The following is a 23,798-nucleotide window of genomic DNA, read 5'->3' on the forward strand; positions in this document are numbered from 1 at the left end:
GTTACACTGTGAGATTCTTAGAAATGAATGGATTCATGAAGTTTGTTTCATTCAAATTATTGACCCTGCTCTGCTTTATGGGCCATTTAACCTGGTTTTGAGATGCACACTCTTGATAAGTGTCCATATAGTTGTCAGCAGTTTTCATTGGAACTACTTTCTACAAAGAAAATAGCTAAATTTGTTAAAGGGGTATATCAGTTAGGGTTTGGAAGGTAACTTTGAAAATGTATTATGATACTCACCCAAACTTAGTAATGTAATCCAAGTATCATAATATTAAAGTAATGTAACTTGATTGCTCTACCTTACTTTTGTATACTGGACATAATGGTATTTAAGTTTTCTCTTCTTTATTGTATAGGGAGACTTTTATTAAATCTTAACAACAAGTTTGTATTCTACATTCTCACTAAAAATGTGAAAGGCCCACTCCAGAGCCATTGTTTGGTTTGTCCACTCTGGGCTGCTGTAGAAACATATTGCTCCATGGAAGAGGACCTGCTTCTTCTGTAGATATAAAAGGTTCATTCTAAGCTAAAAGAAAAACACGATTGCCCTTAGTTTCAGGTAATTATACACTAATTGATTAATAATTAATCATGTTATCTTCAATTTTTGACCCTTTTTCCAACACATCTAGACATTTTTTGAATAGTTATCATTTCTTCCAGGTTTTTGCCTATTTAGTCAGTTTTTGTACAGCCACTGCTATTAAGAGGAAATTTTACAACTTTGTAGAAACAAATTGAAAGTAACAAAACTACCTACTAACAGTAACGAACCAAGTATATTTTCCAACTGTATCACTTCATACAAGGAAATGTTGTGCTCATGGAAAGTTTTTCGTATTTTCTTAGCTTCAGTGTGTAATTTTAAAAGCTATTTCCTTGCACTCACGTATTATGTCCCAAATTATTGATTGTGGAAGCAAATCAGGTGATGTCGCTCCTCCACACGACAGCAGCTCTGTTATGTTCCAGCCCGTGTGCCAACACACAGCTAAATTTACTATGTTGTGGCAAGACTGAAAACATTTAAGAGCCTTTCTGATTCCAGCTCCCTTTTGGGTCTATTGCTCACATCGAACCTCATGTGAACCCCATGAGCGCAACGTGGGCATACATGCTCTCCTGCAAGTGGCAGTTAGTGTGTGTAAATGTGTGTGCCGTGGGTGCTGTGGTCTGAAGCTGAGGGAGAGAGACGGGGTCAGAGTATTTATATTCCCGAACAATCTCTCATGCTTTGTCGCTCACTCACATTCCCCCAGATCAGATTACTTTTAAATGATGGTGTTGAGACTGACGGCATTTTTGAGGTTTACTCCCAATCTGTTTTTCTTCACAGAAACAGTGGAAATGGCAGATTTGGTTTTGAGATGGCGGACATTTCATGCACAAACACGTACAGTACAAACACACATCTTAACACACACATGCTGGATGCATAATTAAGCTCAGATATGTCAAATGAGTGTGGTGCGTGATATATATGCTCAGCTGTAAAGTCAGACAGATTATCTGAAGGTTTGTGGAAGCTGAAGAATGTGTTAGAGCGAGAGGGCTGTAGTTTGAGTTAAAGGGGTGATCCTAAAATAACTAGATGGCCTTGTGAAAGTATGCAGCGAACTGAGGGAACAGCATACAAGCTGCAGGAAACGATGAATCGGTGCGACTGAATGTGAATATATGTGAGATGGAAGTGTTTTGCTGGGCTGTTTTTTCTCTTTCAAGCTAAAGCCACACACAAAACTTGATTAGACAGACATTTTGCTAACAATAATTATATTGGTATTTATTTAGCACCTGCGTTCCTCATTAAGCACACTGTGGACCAGGTTTATCTCTTTATTACATATTTAATATAGTGAATAGTTTAAGTAGCACTACTTTTAGGTCAGTACTGGTCTTCCTTTACTATACAGAGATGGTTGCACATTTCAGTCCATTAGTCACAACATACATGCTCTTCACATTCATGGGCACCATTTCATAGTTTCCATCTGTTCGACTAAATTATCTGTATGCCCATCCTTACTCAGATCAACTCTAAGTGGGTGATACTGACTGGAAGTAGTTAATTTAAACCTCAAATTGATATGGGTTGATTAGATGTTTCTATTACATTTTACCCAGCTGCTGCATGAGTCCCTTAGAAGTATACTGTATCGGAGGTTTGTTTCTAGCGGATTGCTTGCTCAACCCTAGGAAAATGCATTTTACTTTGCAGACATTGCTATTTCTGAAGTTCAGTAGAGTATAAAAATCAACTTGTAGAGACTTTGAAGAGCAACTTAACACCCCATGCCAGCTTGATTAAACCTCAGCCATGTAAGCACAAAATGCTTTCAAACCCAGACACACCACCTCACCCCTGACCCAGCAGTTACCGCACAATCATGACACTCCTATGCCCCAGAAGTAAGTTCAGACTGAACTGAACATGAAGCTAGTTTTAACCCTCAAGTCTTAATCTTGTTTCATTCACGTGACATTTTCATCTCACATCTGACATTTTATAGACCAATTTAGTATTCTATTAATCAAGAAAACAATCAACAGTGGAAACAGACATTTTTTGCATCTCTAGATAGCACCAGAACTGCCTAAACTCGGGAGTTAAAGTTTGGGGTGGAATACCCTGTAGTGAGGAGGTGGTAATCATCCATTCCTTCCCTACACACCATCAGGGCTCTGATGTTTGCAGCTCAGAGGACGGAAAGAGTTAAAGAATGCTCACACCAGTGCCAGGAGATACTGGTGTCTATGAAGCTCCCAGCAGGCTGTGTGGGTGCACTTGCAGTGCAGTGATGTATCAGCAGTGCCCTGTGTGGGAAATGATTGTGTTAAACAATTAAACATGTAGGCTACTGTGTGTGGGAACACTGTTGCCAAACGGCATTCTGGATTGTGTTAACAATGTTGTGTTGAATCCACACAAATACAGACAGATTATCAGAGGACTGCAACAACTTAGATGTGAGGCATAGGTTTTTATTTAGCGCAATAGTGTCCTAATTGGAATGAATGTTGGTGTGTTCCAGGTTGAGCAGTCCAAAGTGCTGATTAAGGAAGGAGGGGTCCAGCTGACACTCACTATTGTGGATACACCTGGGTTCGGGGATGCAGTGGACAACAGCAACTGGTGAGTGCATAGTTTGATCTTACCAAATGATCGTGCATTCTTTATTATCTGATTTCTTCTTATTTTCTCTGCCTGATATCTCTCTGCATTTTTCTAGTTGGCAGCCAGTCATAAACTACATTGACAGTAAGTGCGAGGACTTCCTGAACGCAGAGTCGAGGGTCAACCGCAGGTCCATGCCCGACAACAGAGTCCACTGCTGCCTGTACTTCATAGCGCCCTCTGGACACGGGTACGTCTGCATGAGATGAAGGTGTAATAGCGTGCAAAAGATGTAACATTAAGTAAGGTGACACAAACTGAGGCAATAATGAGATAAAATACTTTTGATATGACACTTGTCTGTCTGCTAAATGGCCTAAATGTAAATGTACACTTGTACTCTCATTGTTCTTACAGCTACATTTGCCCTTTGTGTCACATGTTTTTTAAAAAAATTTCTGGGCTTTAAGATACACTCTAAAATATTTTGATGACACTGACCTTGAACTTTCAGTTTATGCTTACATGAGTAAAATCTCAAGCATTTAATATTGAATATACAGTAGTTTATTGTGGTTAAGAAAGAACATTTTTAGAAGGATCCAATGACACGATCAATACACGATTGCATAAAACATTGTGTAATAAATGGCATTTCCTTTCTTCAAGAGGGCTTCAGCAGTTAGTATATGATAGACTTACTCTGTCTAGTTATGGTGTATTACAGCATGCCGATAGCTAAGGAGAGTTGGGTTATAATTCTCTGTGGGTCTGTCACCACAAGCAACCCCTTTCACACTGAAAATAGTGGTTTAATTAATCGCTAAATCAAAATTTGGATTATAGGAGCTTTAAGTTATTCCAGGGCTATAATTTCATAAAGTATCATAGTTATAACCAGGTGAAACAAGATATTCTGAAGCCATCATTTTTGAAGCTTCAGGTGGCATGTGGAAGGATTTGCTCTTGTCAAGATGCTCCCTGTGCCAGTCTATTTGTATTCAAAGGTGTTATTCACTAACACTCACCACATTCTTCTGTACTGGTCCAACTGACAGTGCTGTGCCAGTCACTGAAACCAATTGATGCAGTGTTTAGAACGAGATGGCCAACCTATTGCCTCTCTTTGGAAAACTCCTATTTTGTGGGAGAGTCTACCTCTCAATTCAGCTTCCTATCCCCTGCCAGCTATCCCCCGAGGCTGAAGCAAAAGTGTTTGTGTGTGCGTGTGTGTGTGTGTGTGTCTGTGTGTCTGTGTCTGTGTGTGTATGTGTCTGTGTCTGTGTGTGTATGTGTCTGTGTGTGTGTCCGCCAGCCAGTGTTTGTCACCCACAAAGGTTATATAACCCATTTCTGCTCATGCTCAGAAAGTAGAGTTTTGCTCTCCATCACTGAATTAACCAATCAGAAGAGGCTCAGTGCAGCTCACAGAGGCAGGCCTCTCATCTCAGACAAACATACTGTGTCTTCTCTCATCGTGCAGTGTCTCGTGTGTGTGTGTGTGTGTGTGTGTGTGTGTGTGTGTGTGTGTGTGTGTGTGTGTGTGTGTGTGTGTGTGTGTGTGTGTGTGTGTGTGTGTGTGTGTGTGTGTGTGTGTGTGTGTTCACATGGCATCACTAGAACATTCCCTGTTCCTCAGTATAGCGGCAGCACCAGCCTGAGTAAAAAATTTGGAGCTCTGTTTTATCATAACCAAAAATCCATCCAACCTCTCATGTTCAGTGATGGCTAAATTTGATCTGTATAGATTCAAATCATTCCTTGATTGCATACAGATATGTACAGATGGGTTCTTTTAAAAAATGCCATTTAAAATTACATTACTGTGCAAATATTTTGATGGCACCAGCCAAAAAGTGTGCAAACACATTGTTCTCTGTAATTGAGGCAATTGGCCTCTTTATGAACCCTCGATTACCAGTTTCCATGTGAAAGACTGCTGGCTCATTCAGGCTGATACTACTTGATAATGAATGTGCTGACTTTGGAGAATCTGAATGGAAGTGTTTGAGGAGGGATTTTAGCCAAGCTAGCGAAATTGCTAACAACATTGCTAAAGACATGGTTAAAGTATGAGCAGCACTCAGTTCAGACATATGCTTTGATGAATGCTATTGCATAATTACTAGGCCAACCTCATTAGCTTGCCCTCCTGTTCATAAAATTGATTCAGGTCATGACATGAGACCAACATTAAAAATGACATTGACAGAAATAGGTGCAAGTCTGAAAGGAAGTAAAAACAATTGTTTGAAAGTCATCTTTTTTTCCATTCTGTTGAAAAGGGTTTCTTCACTTGAATTGATGGTCTAAGATCAGAGAATATAATTGACTGTATAGACTGTAGCCCACTGAAGCAATGTGATTGTGATTTGGGGCTATATAAATACATCTGATTTAGTTTGGTGGCATCTCCATCCTACACAGCTCTATAAATTCCAGTAATTGGTGCGGCATGCCCCACTCTTGTTTTCCAGTATTGTTGATATAAATGCAAGCAAAGCATTGAGTCGCTGATCACTCTAAATGTTGGGGCACTTTCTCAGCATTTTTTCAAGTAAATATATCAATGAATTGAGATTTTCCTGTCCCATCAGGAATTTGATGGCTATAGTTTCAAAGCAAATTGTTAACCTTCAGATGTGCTGCAGAGTTGCTGTTTGAAAACTGCCTCATCCCAAGTCACACAGGAACATTTTAAATCCTATAAAGTACATGGTCATGTTTCCAAGCTTAGCCTGTCTGTGATGTATTACATCCCAAGATACTGAAGGGAGAAGGAGGGGAAATTTGAAATGCTGAGTCCAACCAGGAGTAAGTGCTGCTAGATGGATAAATCATGGTCAGAATATAGAGACGATCTATGATTTATGATAACATTGAAAAGAGAAACACTTTTAGTTCACACAAGTGTCTTGACAGTTAATATCTCCCTTTGCTGAGAGCAGACACTCTGACTCCAGTGTTATCTGGGTCTGCGTTCCAATGCTGTATCATACAAAAGCCTGAATTTGTTCTGACCAAGTTGTCGCCTCACACTCTGATTCTGCGTCCCTCCGTGAGCTAGTCAACCACTCAGCAGCTGTTTTGTTGCCCTTCTTTTACTACTCACAGTCATAGAACATAGAACAGAACCATGTTCGCATATAGCATGAATCATTTCAATGCACATGAATGAAAATCATTGCAATTTTGAGTATTCAACCATGCAAATAGTAAATGGTTGTATTTATATAAAGCTTTTATCCAAAATATTCATTTATGTCTTATTCCGCCATTCTCACACGCACACACACACACACACACACACACTGTAAGCTGCCATACAAGATGCTGGCCTGACCATAGGGAGAATTCAGGGTTTTTTTGTCTTGCCCAAGGACACTTTGACATGTGGACGAGAGGAGCTGGGGGATTGAACCGCCAACCCTGTGATCAGTGGACACCCCGCTCTCCCTCCTGAGCCACAGCCTCCTCTGTACAGTTATTTTTACATAATTTGCTCCCGTTATGTAGTGCATACTCACTTTCTACATACACTGCCCACACTTGCAGACAGCCCACCAACCTCATGCCGGACCAGATACGAATCCCACTTGCTATTTAGACAGAGATGGAGCCTATTCAAGAATTACAGTCCCTCAGCAGCCCAGCAAGACAGAACCGACAGTTGTCGGCACAGAAGAGAGAAACATAAGACAAAGAGTCAGTCACACTTTGCTGTATGCTACATGCAAAGTGCAGGTTGGTTTGCCCTCTGCTGGTGACCCTCTGAACTGCATTTACTTTGAATAGCACCTAGTTTAAGCTTAACTGTTGATTCAAATGATATGTGACAGGGCTGCTGATCCACATTAAATGGTGTCATTTTATTCATCAGTTTCCCAACAGAGCTTATCCTGGTCAGATATGAGGAGGGTGGAGACTCTCACAGTTCTGATTGGTAGAGACGGGGTACACGCAGGACAGGTTACCAGTTACCTGTTGCTAAAACTAATACATTTCGCTTTTTGCTTTTCCACTACGATAAACCTGTTGAATGTACTACACTGGTCATATTTAACTAAGCTGTATGAAAAGTGTCTCTGTTGAGTTGATGATTTTGGTTACATGTCATTTTTCTCGCTATCCAACAGTCTGAAGCCGCTGGACATCGAGTTTATGAAGAGACTCCATGACAAAGTCAACGTCATCCCTCTCATTGCAAAAGCAGACACTCTGACTCCAGAGGAGTGCCAGCTTTTTAAAAAACAGGTATGTATGTGTCCATTTGTCACATTAATGGGATAGGCAGTGCTGCTGTATATCGAAGGTGAAATGATAAAACATTTAGTAGTATATGTGTATCATTTGTTTTACATGATGTATCCAACATAGACATGTAAACCAATAAGAAACATTTTGGGAAATATACTTTCTAACTTTCCTTACCAGAGTAAGGTGAGGGGATTGATATGTCAGTTCTGTGTATCAAGTATGGAACCTGAGCTTGGAGACAGTTAGCATATTTAAAGACTGGAATCCAATAAACATGGTTAGCCTTCATTCATTTACATTTAGGGCATTTAGCAGACACTTTTGTCCAAAGCAACTTACAGTAATTCATACATATATTCATACACTGATGTTGGTGGCTGCCATGTGGAGTGCCTACCAGCACATCAGAAGCAGTTTGGGGTTTACTATTTTGTGAAATGTACATAGATTGTTTACCTAAAAGAGAAATTTAAATCCTTTTTTGAGCTCCATACTGTACGTATGGTGGCCAATCATGTACTTCATTCTGATTACTTACTTCTACTACTCTGCTGTCTTCTTTGTCAGATAATGAAAGAGATACAGGAGCACAAAATAAAAATTTATGAGTTCCCGGACACAGAGGATGACGAGGACAACAAACTCATCCGAAAGATCAAGGTAATGGACAACACTGTCTTGTTGGTAAAACTTGATTTGTGCACTTCTGATTGATCTCAGTAGGAAGATAGAAATAGAGAGACACAGACAGCCAAAGGTCAGTCTGTCCTCTGATCGGTATCCGACTGCTACAGCTGTCCCGTATCCCCCATGCCTGGCAGCATTATTGCATAACTCTTCAGCCACTTTCTAGAACAGCTCATTGAGGAACTTTCACTAATGATAGTTGTCCATGTAACTGCCCCAGTAACAGCTGAATCAGGCAAGAGTCAAGCTTGGCACTACACGTGATCCACTTTTGGAAGTGACTTGGCCTTAAAAATATATAGACAATCTCTAACTGAGGAAAATCCTGGATTCTACTGCACTTGTAAAGCAGTTTTGCAGAAAATGGTTTGTCTTTCCTTTTCAGGAGAAGATGCCACTGGCAGTGGTGGGCAGCAATGTGGTCATCGAGGTGAACGGCAAGAAGGTCAGAGGTCGCCAGTACCCATGGGGCGTGGCAGAAGGTAGGTTGATTCCGGTCCATTGCCGGAGGGGAAGGATACAGCTTCCATTTTGTGGCCAAACTGCAAGTGCCTAGCAAATGAACAGAAAAAGAAGTGTTATAGTTTAAGAAATACCATTCATACACTGTATGTCATTGCACCTTGGGCAGATACTGACGGATTTGAGAGAGAGGCTAACGCATGTTTAGGTTTGAAAGTCGATGTGCATGTTATCTCTATCATAATGAATGAAGCATGATATTCCTGAGAGTGTGGGACATAGTGCATGTCAAAGTGACCTATTTTATCCACTGAATGTATTAACTACCAGGTAATACAGTGACTTGTCAAAAGTGTGTTCTTGTTGGAAGAATTACAACTTTTAAAGTTGAAAAACATGGTCATAGTACACCTTTAAGAGCTCTGATAAGTCTTATTAAATATTGATTTTAGTAGATTTAATTTTGTGTTGATGAAGGTTGTCAGTCATCCAACTCATGGTAATTCTAACTGCTAGATCATAGGCAACTGTACTTGTTACAGTTTCTTGAAGACATTTCACCTCTCATCAGAGGCTTCTCCAGTTCTCAAGAAGCCTTATGGATCTTACTGCTACAGGCTGGTCTCCTACTGTTTAGTCAGCGTGTCTTTATTCTTTTTATTCTTAATTTTTCTTGTTGAAATCCACATAGTGTGCAAGAATCCCACTGAATGCTTTTTTGAGGGTTTTCCACCAGAATAACTCTGGTTCTTGAACAGATGCACACACACATTGACACGAGTTTTGAACTGAAGAAGAATTTTAAAGAATTACAAAGAACAGTTTTGCACAATGCACAACGACCTGTAGTACAATATAAAACACCCCGTTCGGTTCACACTTACTGTATATTATTTTTTGGTCACATCGCGTCCAACTTTTCCGCTCCAAACTGACACATTTTTGGGGTCAAAGTGCTCGGTTCTGGATGGTTTCAAGGATCATTTCCCCATGACTTGCTTCTTTGGTGTTTGAGGATGTGTGAATGGAGGGATAACAGTGACCAAGACTGTTGGAAATTAAAGCTTTTTTGTCTTGTAACTGGAAAAACTAAAAAGGTCAACATGTTCCCAAAGATGTTGTTAGATTATCTAAAGTAAGAAGTTGTCCGGCAGTTGGTACATTTTTTCTGATATACTCTACACCAACCTGTCTTCCCCTCATCACAAACAAACTCACATGCACACAGTCCTTTTGATAGAGATGGTTATGACCCTGATAGGGATTCTGGAAAAGAGGGAGAGACATAGTGTATTATGGGATATCTTCTCTCAGTATGGCAGCAAGTACCGACTTACGCAATCGACCCAATCAGAGACTGCCATTTGCCACGATGAACTGTTGTTGCTCTTACTGGTGGGTTAGTTTTCAACTAAGTTTGTTTTAAATTCCTCTGAAAGATGATATACTGTTTATATCTTTATATAAAGTAATATACCGTTGTTGCTCTGTGGTTGACCGTTTATCAGTCTTTCACTTTTTCATTCTTTCTTTTCTCTCTTTTTTCTTTTTTCTTTGTCTATTCTTTTCCATGACTGACAGAGGGCATTTTTGGTAAACCAAACCATCTTTCACTTTATTTCGACCTCATCTTCTCCCCTACTTCTCCCTCCTCAGGGTGTCCCCCAAACTCTCCAGCCCTCCTTCCCCTCCACTTTTCTGTTGCTGTGCTGTCTCATCATTAGGCTGATGGTCAAACCAATGCTCTAATCAGACTTGGGCTGAATATTGATGATCGATTTTAAAAACAGTGAAGAACATTGACATATTAAAATGTAACGTATTTTGAAATACAAAGAAAGTAGAAATTGTTTCATGTGTTCTCAGTAGAATATTGGCCCCTGCTTGTCATATACCATGCTGACTGAACCTGTACAGCTAGCACTATCCACACTGAGAGGATGAGAAAAAGTTCTAGATACAATTATTGATATTATTAAAATGTACATTTTAGTCTTTTATTTTACAGATTAAATATATATGCATCTGATATTGTACTGATAAATTGTGGTTGAGGAATCCCAGATTCAACATTATATACACTAATTAGAAAAAAAAAATTATCAAGTCAAAAAAAATGATTCTATTGCGCCTATAAAACTATTCATGGTGAAGTGCAGAGGATGAGTTCAAGAGTCTCAGTTTGAAGAGAGCAGCTGCTCTGTAGTCTTGTGGTACGTCATTAACTCTGTTCAGTTGCAAGACAGCAGCAGTGTGAACAGACTGTGGCTGGGGTGAGTGTTGTCTTTTAGTATTCTTTGCTGACACGTCATGCTGAAGCAATGTTGCAGTTGCATAGTTTGTCCCCCAGAGAGTACTGATATATTTTTTTTTTAGATATTTAGAATAGCAACATGTCTCAGTCAGTGAGTCAGTGAGCCAAATTAAATGACTTTTCTCAGAACAAAAGAGGAAGCAAATGTTTTCAACACTAAGACAGTGTGCAGTACATCAGACACAAAAATCTACACCAGTCCGCCCTCTGCAAAGGGAAAGATGATATTCCTTATGCTTTTGGAATGTTTAAAAGTCGAGGAATGCAAGGTCTTGCCATGGAGCAAAAGAGCCAATGATCTACTGGGTTGACACATGAATGATTATTTTTGCTGTCTTTGTTCTTATCACTTAATATGATATCCCTTAGAATATTGTATGGCAATTGTGGTTTATTCCAAATTTCTTATTTTGATGTTTTTGATAATTTCTGTCAGTTAGGACAGTATTGAACTCACTACCATTACATTAATTACTGAGACCAGGGAACAAAGTGAAGTCACTACTATGAAGTCCAAAGAGATGAACTGAGAAACAAAAGATCCAGAAGGCCAAACATCCGTGCTGTATTACTTACACAAAAGCCTTGTATGTGTATTATTAATGCATTACCAGGAGAAATGAATTGGATATTATGATTTTATCTCCTTATTGTTTAAAAATCCTGTCGTTATCAAGTAATGACAGATATAGGCCTATGCATTTCAAACATGGAGATAGGAAAATAAATGTGTGATTTTAACCAACCTTAGTGGTCAATTGTGAACATTATAGATTTCTACATCTATAGGATGCAGCTGAATGCACCATCAAGTTCCAGTCTAAAGTCTCTCAACACAGTTTCTGATCACGTTTTGGTACAAACATTTACCTGCCAATGTAGCAGTTAGCTTTTCGAGATAAACTCGCCAATTAGAAAATGTACCCGCACTTGGTGCTTGGTGGGGGTTAATTTTGTATCCACAGGAAAAGGTGTATTAAGATTGATTTTTTTTTTTACCCCCTGCCCTACCTTGGGGTTTGTTTAAGGCTGTCTGGTCAACTGACTGTTTGGGTTTCTTGTCCTATCAGACTTCTTTTTAGTGATGTCTCTGTGTTCCTAGATCTCATTAATTAGCTGGGAGTGTAATACACTACTATTTTAATCAACAGGAATTATCCTGCAAGGTGCATTTGATGAGGTTTATGTACTTGAAATATGTCAAAATTTGAAGTCCTCCCTTATCTGGTGTTATCGGTTGGATTTAAAGCTTTCTCATCTCACATGTTTGTCCCAGGTCTGATGCTGTGAATAGTCATGGAGAAAACTGGAGGCTGAAACTATAGCTGCAATAGAAATATCACTCTAATACTGTGGTTCCCTTCTTTGCTCCAGTTGTATTACATACAGCGATAGCGATAATTCCTGCCCTGCTTTACCGCGTGAGTCAGCCCTTTACATTTTGGGTTCAGGTCATTGTGTTGGTGCTGGGTCAGAAAAGTTTACAGGCCTCGCTGTATCGCTGGATCAAAGACTGGGATCCACCATCCTAACGCATCGCTTATAGGTTCATGAGCAGTTAATGGTGAGTTAGTGTTTTCCAAAAGGGCATGTAGCAGCTCATTTAAGTCATCAAGGTAACATGTGGCTTGGTATCATGAATACTCACTCATAAGCATACTTGGAGCATATTTGAATGTAAGGCTTTTAACATACAAACCTGGACATACATATGCACACACACACACACACAATGCATGTTTTCTGATAAACAGTTGTGTGCTCTTGATTCATTTAACCAATGCAGTTCATCATCATGGCCTAAATACACACTGCTAATGGATTAAGCACTCAGGCTCAAAACACCTGATGGACTGAGACAGTTTTCTATTCGTCCATAATTAGCAAATAAAGAAAGATGATTTGAGTTTTTAAAAATTGCATCAGGTATTTTCTGCCATTCATCAAGAAATAAGATCTGTATACTATTAGTTACAACCTTTTTCCCCAATGACCCTTCACCCCACTTAGCTCCTCCACTTATTACCTCATTGAGACCTGCAACCCTAGCTGGTCATGCATAGAGCCTCATATAACACACCCCCAACCACCACAATCCCTCTACAAGCCCTGCACTCTTTAGCCGGTCAGCTTGGACACATGCAGGTTATGGTGTTGATCTGGGCCAAATCTGGGCTGAATCTGGGCCAAACATATGCCGATTCTGGGCTCAAACCGAGGCCAAGTCTGAGCCATAATAAACCCAGCTGCTCCAGACCCAGATTTAGCCCCCGCTGGGTGCAGACAGTAACTGAAAAACCGTACCCCTCCCCTCCGTCAGAGCTCCCTCCTCTAGAAGAGACAGGAGGTCAATGGCTGGCTTTCGAGGCCAAGGGGCTGCGGGACCGCATAAGTTTCATCAATGGTAAGGTGTCCCTCCTTATTCGCTCCCCTGATGATGATTGACTGCCAGTGGGGTGAAGGCTAGCCAATTAAGGAGCAGCATATTTGATGAAGAGGAGGCCGAAGATCCACCACATACATCCTCAGCAGCAGTTTATCTGCAGTCCTTTTCCAGAATCCCGTCTGACCATGTATCCATGTCTTTGATGAAATCTCACAGTCATCTAACTGTATCATGTTGAGCTGAGATCAGTTCTGTTTACTGTTGTCTGAACAACAACTCTTGTTCTAACTGTGTGACGTCTTTGGGTTCAACAATGAAAGGCTGTGATCAGATAGGAGGATATTAACACACATTCAGAGTGGAGGGTGCTGGGTAAAATGGAGAGAAGTTAAACATTGTTAATGTGGATATACCAACAACACTGTAGTAATATAAAGCTGGTTGAAAAGCAGCCAAGTTCCCATTTAAGTGGCGAGCACCAGAGCTCTTTCTCTTTATTCTCCCTATTTTGTATTTTTTGCTGTTTATAATGTCAAAGGGCTCACTTACAGTGATGAACCCACAGAGAATCATCACCAAAGTTTGCAGGTCTCATTAGTGCTATGAAGCCTTTTAGCCTCTTTCGGCTCAGTCTTTTGGTTTTGTGGCTTGAAGTTCAGTGTTGACATATTCTGAACAGTTTTTAAGTTGAATGAATAAATGAGAAGAAATGACATCTGCCTGTAATACAACCTTTAAAACCAGGAAAAGGCAACACTTACGACAAATCATGATGTACCGATATCCAGAATCTAAGATGGTAGTCTCATAGCATGATAAAGATGTCATATCAAAACATTGCCCAGCCAGAACACATATACAGTGTATGAATATCACATACATACCTAACAGCTGTATAAGCTGATAATATGTCACTGCTGCTGTGTGCAGCTTGTTGGCAAAACCTCTCTTAATGCTGCTTTGCGGTTTAGTTGTGATGGTAGAAACTGACAAAACTGACAAAACATTGTCAGGTGTAAGTGCGACCTGTTGCAACCCAGCCCAGTGAAATATATTAAAACCATCCTATGTGATCATGGCCTTGTTTTCCTCCACCAATTGTTTTCTGTTAATGTGCTACAACAGCTGATATTCTACAATGCCTCCCTGTAAACGCTGACTTCACCTTGTAGTGCACCCCTCCTTTTATGACTGATGAATGAATATTACAGTCTGTGATATATATGCGTTTGTGCCATCAGGTCTCCATTGAGACTGATAACATACATTTTAACTTGTTTTGTTTTGTTTATGTTTTAATCTCCTTACTATAATACCACTACACTCTGTATGTTTTATTGTGTAAATAACACACTACGGCTGTCTTGCTCTTACTCACCACAAAGACAATGACATGTGTTTCTGTTGGGACGGCCTCTTAATGTAAACACATAGCCAGAGATAAGCTAAAACAGATGACAGTTATGACCTAGTAATTCAGCTGAATTTACTCAGGTTTTAAGCACCTGTAAGACTTTATATACCGACATCTATAGACGCTTGCAATGCTTTTCTAGTTTAGTTTCCCTTGAGATAAATTGATGACCGATCAGAAGTGTTCCTGTGTAGTAATTTTGATGTCTGTGTTCCCCCCCCCTTTCCCTCTGTTTCCTCCCTCTCCCTGTGTGTTTCAGTGGAGAACGGGGAACACTGTGACTTCACTGTGCTACGCAACATGCTGATCAGGTGAGGCACATAAGATTTATTTCTCTTAACTTAATCTCATGAAAGTAAGTTGATGTCTAACCCTTTTGATGAATTAAATTGTTTTAATAGTTCCTGTCAAATCCACACCCACAGAGGCTATTCAAGGCTGACAGATTCCTTCTAATAGTACAGAGTTTACAGTACATGCATTATACTGTCTGAGATGCTAATGTAGCAATAATCAAAGCTGTAAAAAAATGCATTTGTAGCTTTAGCTTTTTTTCAGGGATTTTTTCCCTCTTCTGTCCTCCTCACCCTCCATCTGGCTTTCAATGCCTGATTTCTTTGGATTTTACTTCCCCTTCCATAGGACCCATATGCAAGATCTAAAGGATGTCACCAACAATGTCCACTACGAGAATTACCGCAGTAAGAAACTTGCTGCTGTCACCTGTAATGGAGTGGACACTACCAAGACCAAGGGCCAGCTCACCAAGTATGTCTTAGTTATGCATCAACTACATATTTAAACAAAGGAGAACAAAACTTATTTAGCCTTCATTTAACCCCAAGCCAATTTTCTAGGGTTAGGGGTTAGGGGTTAGGGTGATTCACAAACTTTGATGTTTAGTTGTTTATTTGAGTAGTGTTTTGACTGTGTTTGGGTCATATAAACATGTTTTGTACACATTGTAGCCCAGCTTCTGCTGTTTAATTTGATATAAAATATGACTATATTATTTCATAATTAGTACAGTAGTGGCTCTGTGGTTTTTTTCCCAATTCAGTTCAGACTTTGGGAACAACAAATCAACTCAACAACAACAATTCACGTTATGTAACTTGTAACTTGCTATCACACAATGATCACTCACAACATTTGGAAAACCACCAGGTGCAACACATGAAAAGGGCTTTTATGTCAAAGCTAATTCGATGTGTGTCCATTTTTGTAAACATTTAGGATTAAGTCTTGTAAAGGAATCAAATGATTGTGTGAGAATTAGAGAATCACATTGTTTAAGTCGCCAACCAACAATATTTCGGTGTATTCCAGTTGAGACAGAAGCTTAACAAGAGTAGACAATGAGTTCTAAGAGGAAGATGGGGGCCCTATAACATCCCACCAGCATTATATGCTGATATGGTTTCTGACTCAGAAACCACTAATTTAACACCAAATTGCATTTGATTTAGATAGCCACCCCACCACCTTTTCTTTGAGGGTGTGTATGATAAACATTGTAGCCATAAATGTGAAACATCCCCATCCTGTACAGATTTTATAAGCCAGGTTTCAGATAAGACAACAATATCGGCATCAGTTGAATTTATCCGGAACTTTATCATGTTCATTGTAGAGAATAAAGTCCTAAACTACTGATGCGAAAAATCCAAAAAACAGATAAAAAATAAAAGCAATAATCTAACAAAAAAGTTTGTTTGGTGTTACAATATTTTATGTCAGTCACCAGACTGTAGGATGATACATTCCAAGTAAATGATGTTGTGGGAAGAGTATGTTCCATCAGCACAAGGAGACAACAGGAGTGAGGAGGCTTGTGACTCTCCACAAATCCACCCAGGAAAAGTCAGTGACTGAAGTCAGAATCGACAAAGAAATCCAATTTCCACTTAAAACATCTGAAGACATTTTGGACACCACTATGCTGCTAGGCCATAAAAAAAAATAAAAAATTCAATACCAATAGCAAAGTCCCCCTTAGTAATGCAGTAGACCAGGAGGTGGAGTTCAGGTAGATTTAGACCTCAAACAATCCAGATTTTGAGCTCAGCAGCTATCCAGAGATCCCAGACTGAAGAAAGGATGCCAAGCATAAAAACATTTAAAAAAAACCTCAGACATCAGGCACTGGCTCACAGCTAACCTCTGCCTCTGTCATGGTCAACAGGAGTCCCCTGGCACAGATGGAGGAGGAGCGCAGAGAGCATGTGATGAAAATGAAGAAGATGGAGGCAGAAATGGAACAGGTGTTTGAAATGAAGGTTAAAGAGAAGAAGCAGAAACTCAAGGACTCAGAGGCTGAGGTAAGTTTGAGGTTGTGTGGGTTTGTATGGTGCTTTTTATGCATTTGCATTGTCATCACTGCAGGCAGCCCAACGGGATGCAATTAATTAACCTTTCAAAGTCGAACAACTCACCCGCAGCTCTCCGCTGCACCTTTCCACAACTTATATCTCATTTTGATCCTCTGTTTGTCCTGTATGTGTGGCAGAATTGACGAATGCATCTTTGAATTGAATTGTATTGAATTGAATGTTGGTATGTGTCCCAGTTTAGGGCTGCATACCCCACAATCCTGAGGCTACCGATATCCAGCACATTTTATTCCTGTTGTCCTAACTATTCAGTGTTAAATCTCAATGTCATTTATGTCAATATCCAGTTATATAAGGATGTTACAATTGTATAGGTTCTTATTTTAATTCAGTTGTTTCTACTCGCTATTAAATCCTCTACGCCTTGGCCACTGTTTAATTGAGGTTCTGATTGGCTGACAACTGTACATGACTTTCTAGTAACAGAGCAATAAAGCCAGGCACCATGATGCAGCTGTTCCATGTTAATGCATCAACAGTAAACTATAGGTAAAGATGAAAAACACTGAGGTTGACTTAAATAGCATGGAACTTTGGTTATTTATCCAGCCAACACAAATGTGTGGAAGTCCATTCTTTACCTTGATATAGTAATTTAACACAAAGGTCAACCTGCTATCTTTTTATGGAGCTTTAAACTATATGTAGTCTTCATCAGTTTAAGTGTTTCAGTTGTCACTGATGATAACCACAGGCACATGATGATGACTAAAAATCAAACTCCATTAAGACAACGTGATGTGGTTGAAAGCTCTGGAAAAATCCATTAGAGCAGAAGTCACTGATAGGCGGACACCAGTCCAGATCCAGACTCAGATGCTCTCCTGTTCAGAGCTATAACCCAAAACTTATTGAATTATTACTTTTGGATGGAGCTTTTTACTTTATTGGCACAGCTAATTCTAGCATTTACGGCACTAGTTTAACAGCCTAAGAAGCTCACTGACCAACTTCACGCCTTGTAAATCATCTCAGAGATAAACACAGTCATTCTTCCCACCGTCAGTTAAAAACCAGTAGGCTATGTCTCTTATGATCTAAGGCCACTCTGTGCCTAGCCTGATGAAATGGCACAAGATTTGTCTTCCAGGAGATTCCGAGGAAATAAACTCCTAGTGATGTGTTCTTGAAAGGAGCAATCTGTACATACAGCTTGTCGGGTCATTTTATCCATACAAATGACTCCAGCTGTAACTTTGCAGTGTTAACACTTTACATTGGGTGTTTTATTAGAGTTTCCTGTCTTTGTCTTTGAGAGTGAGTGTAATGTAATGTTTTGATCGTCAGCTGGAGCGACGCCACGAACAGATGAAAAGGAACTTGGAGGCGCAGTACAAAGAGCTGGAGGAGAAGAGACGAGTTTATGAGGACGAGAAGGCCAACTGGGAAGCTCAGCAGAGAATCCTGGAGCAGCAGAAACTGGATGCCTCCAAGTCAGTAACTCTGAGAAGCTATCTAACCATCAAAGTGCAGTTTGTTTTGTAATTGCTACATGCCCACTGATACGGCTATTCTGATTTCTTACACAGGACAATGGAGAAGAACAAGAAGAAAGGAAAAATCTTTTGAAGAGAGACACGTCCTGTTCCTTCAATTTTACAAAAAAAACTCATATATTCTCCCTCCCCCCTGAAGTTCGCATCTACTGTGGTGCTCAGAACATACACACACATAAACAGATATGAGGCGCATCACATTCCACAACATCCCTCAGTGTTACATTTAACATGCACCACATGTGACATGATCGCCATCTACACTCACACACATAAACACATCCAGATGCCCACATGCTCGTCTCTCTGCAGGGTTTCACTGCATCTGTTAAAACCTTTTCTTTCCATGGGGAATGCATGTTTTTGTGAAATTCTATTTTCCTATATTTCCTGACAAAGAGGAGAAGCCCGAGTTCCTCTGAGCTACAGTATGGAGTTAACACATGGCAGGGACCATGCATAGCCATTTGTACACAAGTAGTAGTTATATGTTCTCTACATATTCCATCGATCTGCAGATAGACGTACTATCCCTCTCCTTGATGCTCTTTCTTTTATTGTTCTCGAAGATTTAACACAAGTGTCTACACAATTAACACACCCATGTCATGAAGACTTCAATGAGAGTGTTTCAGGTGAAGGAAGAGTGTATGTGAGGGAAGGCAACTGAATCAGATGGCAGCTGAGGAAGGAGAAGTCAGGGGAATTGAGGCCCGGTCACACCAGAGAGTGGCACAGCCTCTAGGGCTTGTTAATAAACTACTGTAACTAGCAAGCTAACGGCTAATAGGCCATCAGGTAACTCGCTTGCACTGTTGAGTTTGAGAAGCTTTTTAACTTTATATTCCTATTTTCTTAGTATTGAGCCATTTACTCCTCCCTCGGAATGCCGTTCTTGGGATGTATTTGTTATTTGATAAAGAGTTACTGAAGGCTGGGGAAAAAAACTCTTTGATTAGTGTCTCAGTTAACATTGCCCGTTTGCTAATACGTCTTTTTGGATAAAACAATACATTTCCTCAGTTAGCAAATTTCCACCATTGGCTATGTCTTTTGAATAAAATAGTAAGTTTACCAACGTTAGCAAATACATGTTTGGATAGTAAGATAATAAGTTTCAACCGTTAGCAAGTACATTTTGAAAATAAATTGTTAGTTTCCAATGTTCGCAAATACGCTAAAACTTTGGAAGTGAAACTGTAGGTTTCCACCGTTAGCTAAAGCGTCTTTTAAATGAAACAATATGGTCATTTTCCAGTTAGCTAACTTACTATCTGTGTCAAAACTTGACTCGTGTCCCATGACTGCTTTACAACCTATCCCTGGTTTGTGGAATCCTCTAACAGAGGAGTTTAAATAGGAGTGGATGGTGCAACACAGCCAATGAGATGAAGTACAGGAGCATCCTCTACTTTGGGCTCCCGCATAGGTTGATGCTGTTTAAGAATTCAGGCTTCAGAGTTCACATTTTAAATGTCGGTGTGATCGGGCCTTTACACAGGATTTCCAGTGCAGCGGCAGGTGTGCTGTGTTTATGAGCAGGTGTGTTTTATGCGACGCTGTGTTTGAGGTCAGATACTGAGGCAGACAGACAGAAGAAGGAAGACGAGAATCTTGTAACAGCAACCAGGATGTTGTCATTGCAGTGTATGTTTCCTATTTAAAAAGAAGACAGTATCCAAAAGCATCATTAGTGTGTACAACTTTACAGGTGACAGTGATTACAAAGATGTTTTATATTGTGATGTAAGTGATGGATGTTGTCATACCCTTAAACCCCAGCTTTTTCTGATATTTTCTCTTTGTTTATAATCTTTAAAGGGACACTTCATCAGAAAGCTGAAATATTCCTTTCACTTTCCTTTCTTCCTGGACTCCTTAGAAAAACAGTTGTTTGGAGAAGTTTGCCAATTCAGCCATAGGTTTGTCTCCAACTTAACGATAGAATACATAAATGCTGTTCTCTCCAACAGAATATGTGAGGTCAGTTCAGAGTCAGAAAGCAGGGAGTTGTGACACATTCAAACCTTTATTATAAAAATTTCCAAGAGTTGCCATGTTTTATTTTCATATGATGACGATGATGATATTGATAATACTATATGAACGGTTGAAGAATGAATCCTTAAATCCTGCATAGTTTTCTTAAAAGAATCATAGATTCATCTGTTGTGGGGTTTTTTTTAATAGTTTTTCACACAGCCCACAGCCATCAAAATGCATTTAAAGCAAAATGTCAAAGGGATAAATCTGACATCTTCAACACATGATATTACCAGTATGGATTTGTTCATAATGGAAATGCATACATTGTGTACATACATGGAGGCTGCTCGGTGGCCTTTTTTTCTTGAGTTTCTTTGCTTTTTCCATGTATTATATGCCAGTAATAACAACAGAACTTGTACTCGAACCTCAGAACCTATCATGTAAAACTTGTCTTAAGAATCCATGAATACATTTTCATACATTTACAAACACACACATACATACTGTATGCATCTATGCCAATGAGTACACCCTCTCAGGACTGCTGTTATGCTTTATTTTCTCCATAAGTCCAGAGAAAAGCAGTTCTGTGGTCCGACAAGTGAAAGAAAGTGATTTCTTTGACATGCTTGGGAACCACTCACCCTTCCAGTAACACCAAGTTAAAACGGTCATAAGTTAAGGGTTTTTTTTTGTTTTTTTTTGGTTGTTATAATATTTACTCTTTTTTTTATATGTACACTGTTTTCTGCTACTCTTCTTTGTTTTATGTGTTCTGTCTCTAACCGTACATGGTTAATATTAAAGTTGACAAGGTTATGCTTTAACTCCCGACGTGTGTGAGTATTCTTTTTAACACACTCTTATGAAATAATCATGTGTGGCGTAATAAAATGAATATGAAGTCAAACGTTTAACATATTTTCCAGATGGGAAATTTTCCAAACAATACTTATGATGATCATAGAATTATTGTACAGAATTGGAGAGAGAAAAAAAAAACTCAGACCACAGACTAAAATAGTGTCAGCTGCAAAGTGTTGGTCAGTGCAGTTTTCAGAAGAAATGAATTGCACAAAACCAAAGAAACGTTGAAGGGACCTTGAACTTCTATTACCTGCGACTACCAGCAGTGGCTCTTTGATTTGTATGCTGAAGTCTGATTTAAAGTTTGATTTAAATTATTCGATTAATGGCCACTACAGTTACTTTGCAGAGCGCATGCTTCATCAGAGCATTACATTTATTGATTTTATTGACAGTAAAAAAGAAATTAATCAATGATTACTATAATCAGAAAAATGCTGATGGTCAGATCTGATAACCGATCAGGCTGATGATTGATTGGCCCATTGATTACAGTGTATATATGCATATAAATAAATGTATCATTTACTTTTACTTGATTTACTTGAATTGATATTAACTGAGTTCATTTTTTTACATTTTTCTGACATTTTTTTCATACATTTTTTTATTTCCCTTAACTACACCACACTTTGACCATAAATGTGAACTATTTACACTTGAGGTGAACACTTATGAACACTTTGCTGTAGCTGTCAGTCACTGATTACTCCATCTCTGATCATTCAGAAAAGGCCTAATTTGGAAAATTTGAGATACATGGTCATACCTACTCTACTCAAAAACACACAGCCGGCAATGAAGTCACCCTCAGCAATAAAGTTGAATTAACATACAAATGTTAAAATACTAAACAAATCTCTGCACTGCATCTCTTGACTCTTTTAATTGCTTTAATTTATTACTTTTTTAAATAAAATATTGAATAAAAATGTTATTAGTTGAAGGAAGATTATGGGAAAAGGGAGTTTTCAGACACTCTGTTGCCACTGTGACAGGCATCATACATCCCAGGCAGGAGGGACATTCAGTCGGATTGGACAACTCCATCATCTTCCTCCTGGACAGATCACCGTCTTACCTGGAGAAGGCTGGAAGCACTGTGAGGATCATGGTCTTTGATTTCTCCAGTGCTTGGAACACCATACAGCCTGCACCCCTGGGGGACACCTCACTACCTCACCAACTGGCCAAAGTATGTGAGGACTCAGAACTGTGTGTCAGACACAGCTGCAGTACAGGGGCCAGACAGGGAACAGTCCTGGATCCTTTCCTGTTCACCCTGTACACTGCAAACTTCTCCCATCAATCACCTCACAGCCATCTACATAAGTCCTCTGATGACTCTGCTATCGCCGGCCACATCAGGGACGGAGACGACAGAGCCTACTGAGAGCTCATTAAGGACTTTGTGGACTGGTTCCACTGGAACCAACTCCAGCTCAAGCAGCAGCATCTCAGCAGCAGACAGGAGGAGACTTGATGAACTTATCAAGAAGGCCAGCTCCATCCTGGGATGTCCTCTTGACCCGGTGCAGGTGGTGGGAGAGAGCAGGATGATGGACAAGCTGGTGAAGGAGTCCCGCCCCCTGCAGGTCACTATCACAGTACTGGGCAGCTCCTTCAGCAACAGACTGATACACTGCAAGTGTGTGAAGGAGACGTATCACTGGTCCTTCCTCCCTGCTGCTGTCAGACTCTACAACCAGCACTGCTCCCACTAGACCTCAATTTACAATTTAAACTCTATACTCAACTCATTTCTCACTTTTGGCTTGCACTATCTGGTCAATTCTTTAATACTCATATTCATTATTTGTACAATATTATGTTTATATGTTCATATTTATATAGAGGTCTATTCTATTTCTTACCTTTTCATTATATTGTTTATTTGTTACTGTTATTGTTGTTTTTTTAATGTTTTGTAATATTATTGTACTTTAGCTGCTGTTTTTTGAAGTGTGAAAATAAAAGTCACAGTGCAGTTAAAAGCCTTGAAATTGCTCCAGTGAAAAGTTTTGGTTTTTTTTTTCAAATCCTGCTGAGACGTGAGTCCTTTTATCCATAAAAGATGTTGGTGGGCTGACTTTGTAATTGTCTTAGTGTGGCTGCTGCTTTGGGTCTGAGTCCATGATTACACCGAGGGTTCTCGTTTGGTTTGCAACCTCACAGATTGAAGCTGAGCAGAGACTGTTAGTCGTTCTTCCTTGGCTCCAAAAACAGTTATTTCAGACCTTTCTTTGTTTGACTGAAGAAAGCTCTGACAGGTCCAATCATTGATTTGTTCAATTCATCTACTCAGTGTTTGTAAGAGATTATAGTCCCTTGGTGATACGGTTATGTAAATGTACACCTACTTTGATGATATTTTACCTTACCACCTTTTTTATTTTCTCATTTCAGG

At 39.6% G+C, this 23,798-nt stretch overlaps 1 protein-coding gene across 2 annotated transcripts in view; it reads left to right on the forward strand.

Moving 5' to 3' along the window:
• Nucleotides 1–21,351, forward strand: part of LOC119024199 (septin-7-like) — a 55,460-nt gene extending 34,109 nt beyond the window's left edge. For both annotated transcript variants that reach the window (XM_037106728.1, XM_037106727.1), the window contains exons 4-13: nucleotides 3,044–3,144; nucleotides 3,242–3,376; nucleotides 7,263–7,380; nucleotides 7,951–8,043; nucleotides 8,456–8,552; nucleotides 14,906–14,957; nucleotides 15,289–15,414; nucleotides 16,832–16,967; nucleotides 18,327–18,472; nucleotides 18,569–21,351. In XM_037106728.1, the coding sequence (XP_036962623.1) occupies nucleotides 3,044–3,144; nucleotides 3,242–3,376; nucleotides 7,263–7,380; nucleotides 7,951–8,043; nucleotides 8,456–8,552; nucleotides 14,906–14,957; nucleotides 15,289–15,414; nucleotides 16,832–16,967; nucleotides 18,327–18,472; nucleotides 18,569–18,608 (1,044 nt within the window). In that variant the 3' untranslated portion in view covers nucleotides 18,609–21,351. The remainder of the gene's footprint in view (nucleotides 1–3,043; nucleotides 3,145–3,241; nucleotides 3,377–7,262; nucleotides 7,381–7,950; nucleotides 8,044–8,455; nucleotides 8,553–14,905; nucleotides 14,958–15,288; nucleotides 15,415–16,831; nucleotides 16,968–18,326; nucleotides 18,473–18,568) is intronic.
• The last annotated feature ends 2,447 nt before the right edge of the window (nucleotides 21,352–23,798 follow it).

The sequence above is a fragment of the Acanthopagrus latus genome, chromosome 8, assembly GCF_904848185.1.
Source record: "Acanthopagrus latus isolate v.2019 chromosome 8, fAcaLat1.1, whole genome shotgun sequence".
Taxonomy (NCBI): domain Eukaryota; kingdom Metazoa; phylum Chordata; class Actinopteri; order Spariformes; family Sparidae; genus Acanthopagrus; species Acanthopagrus latus.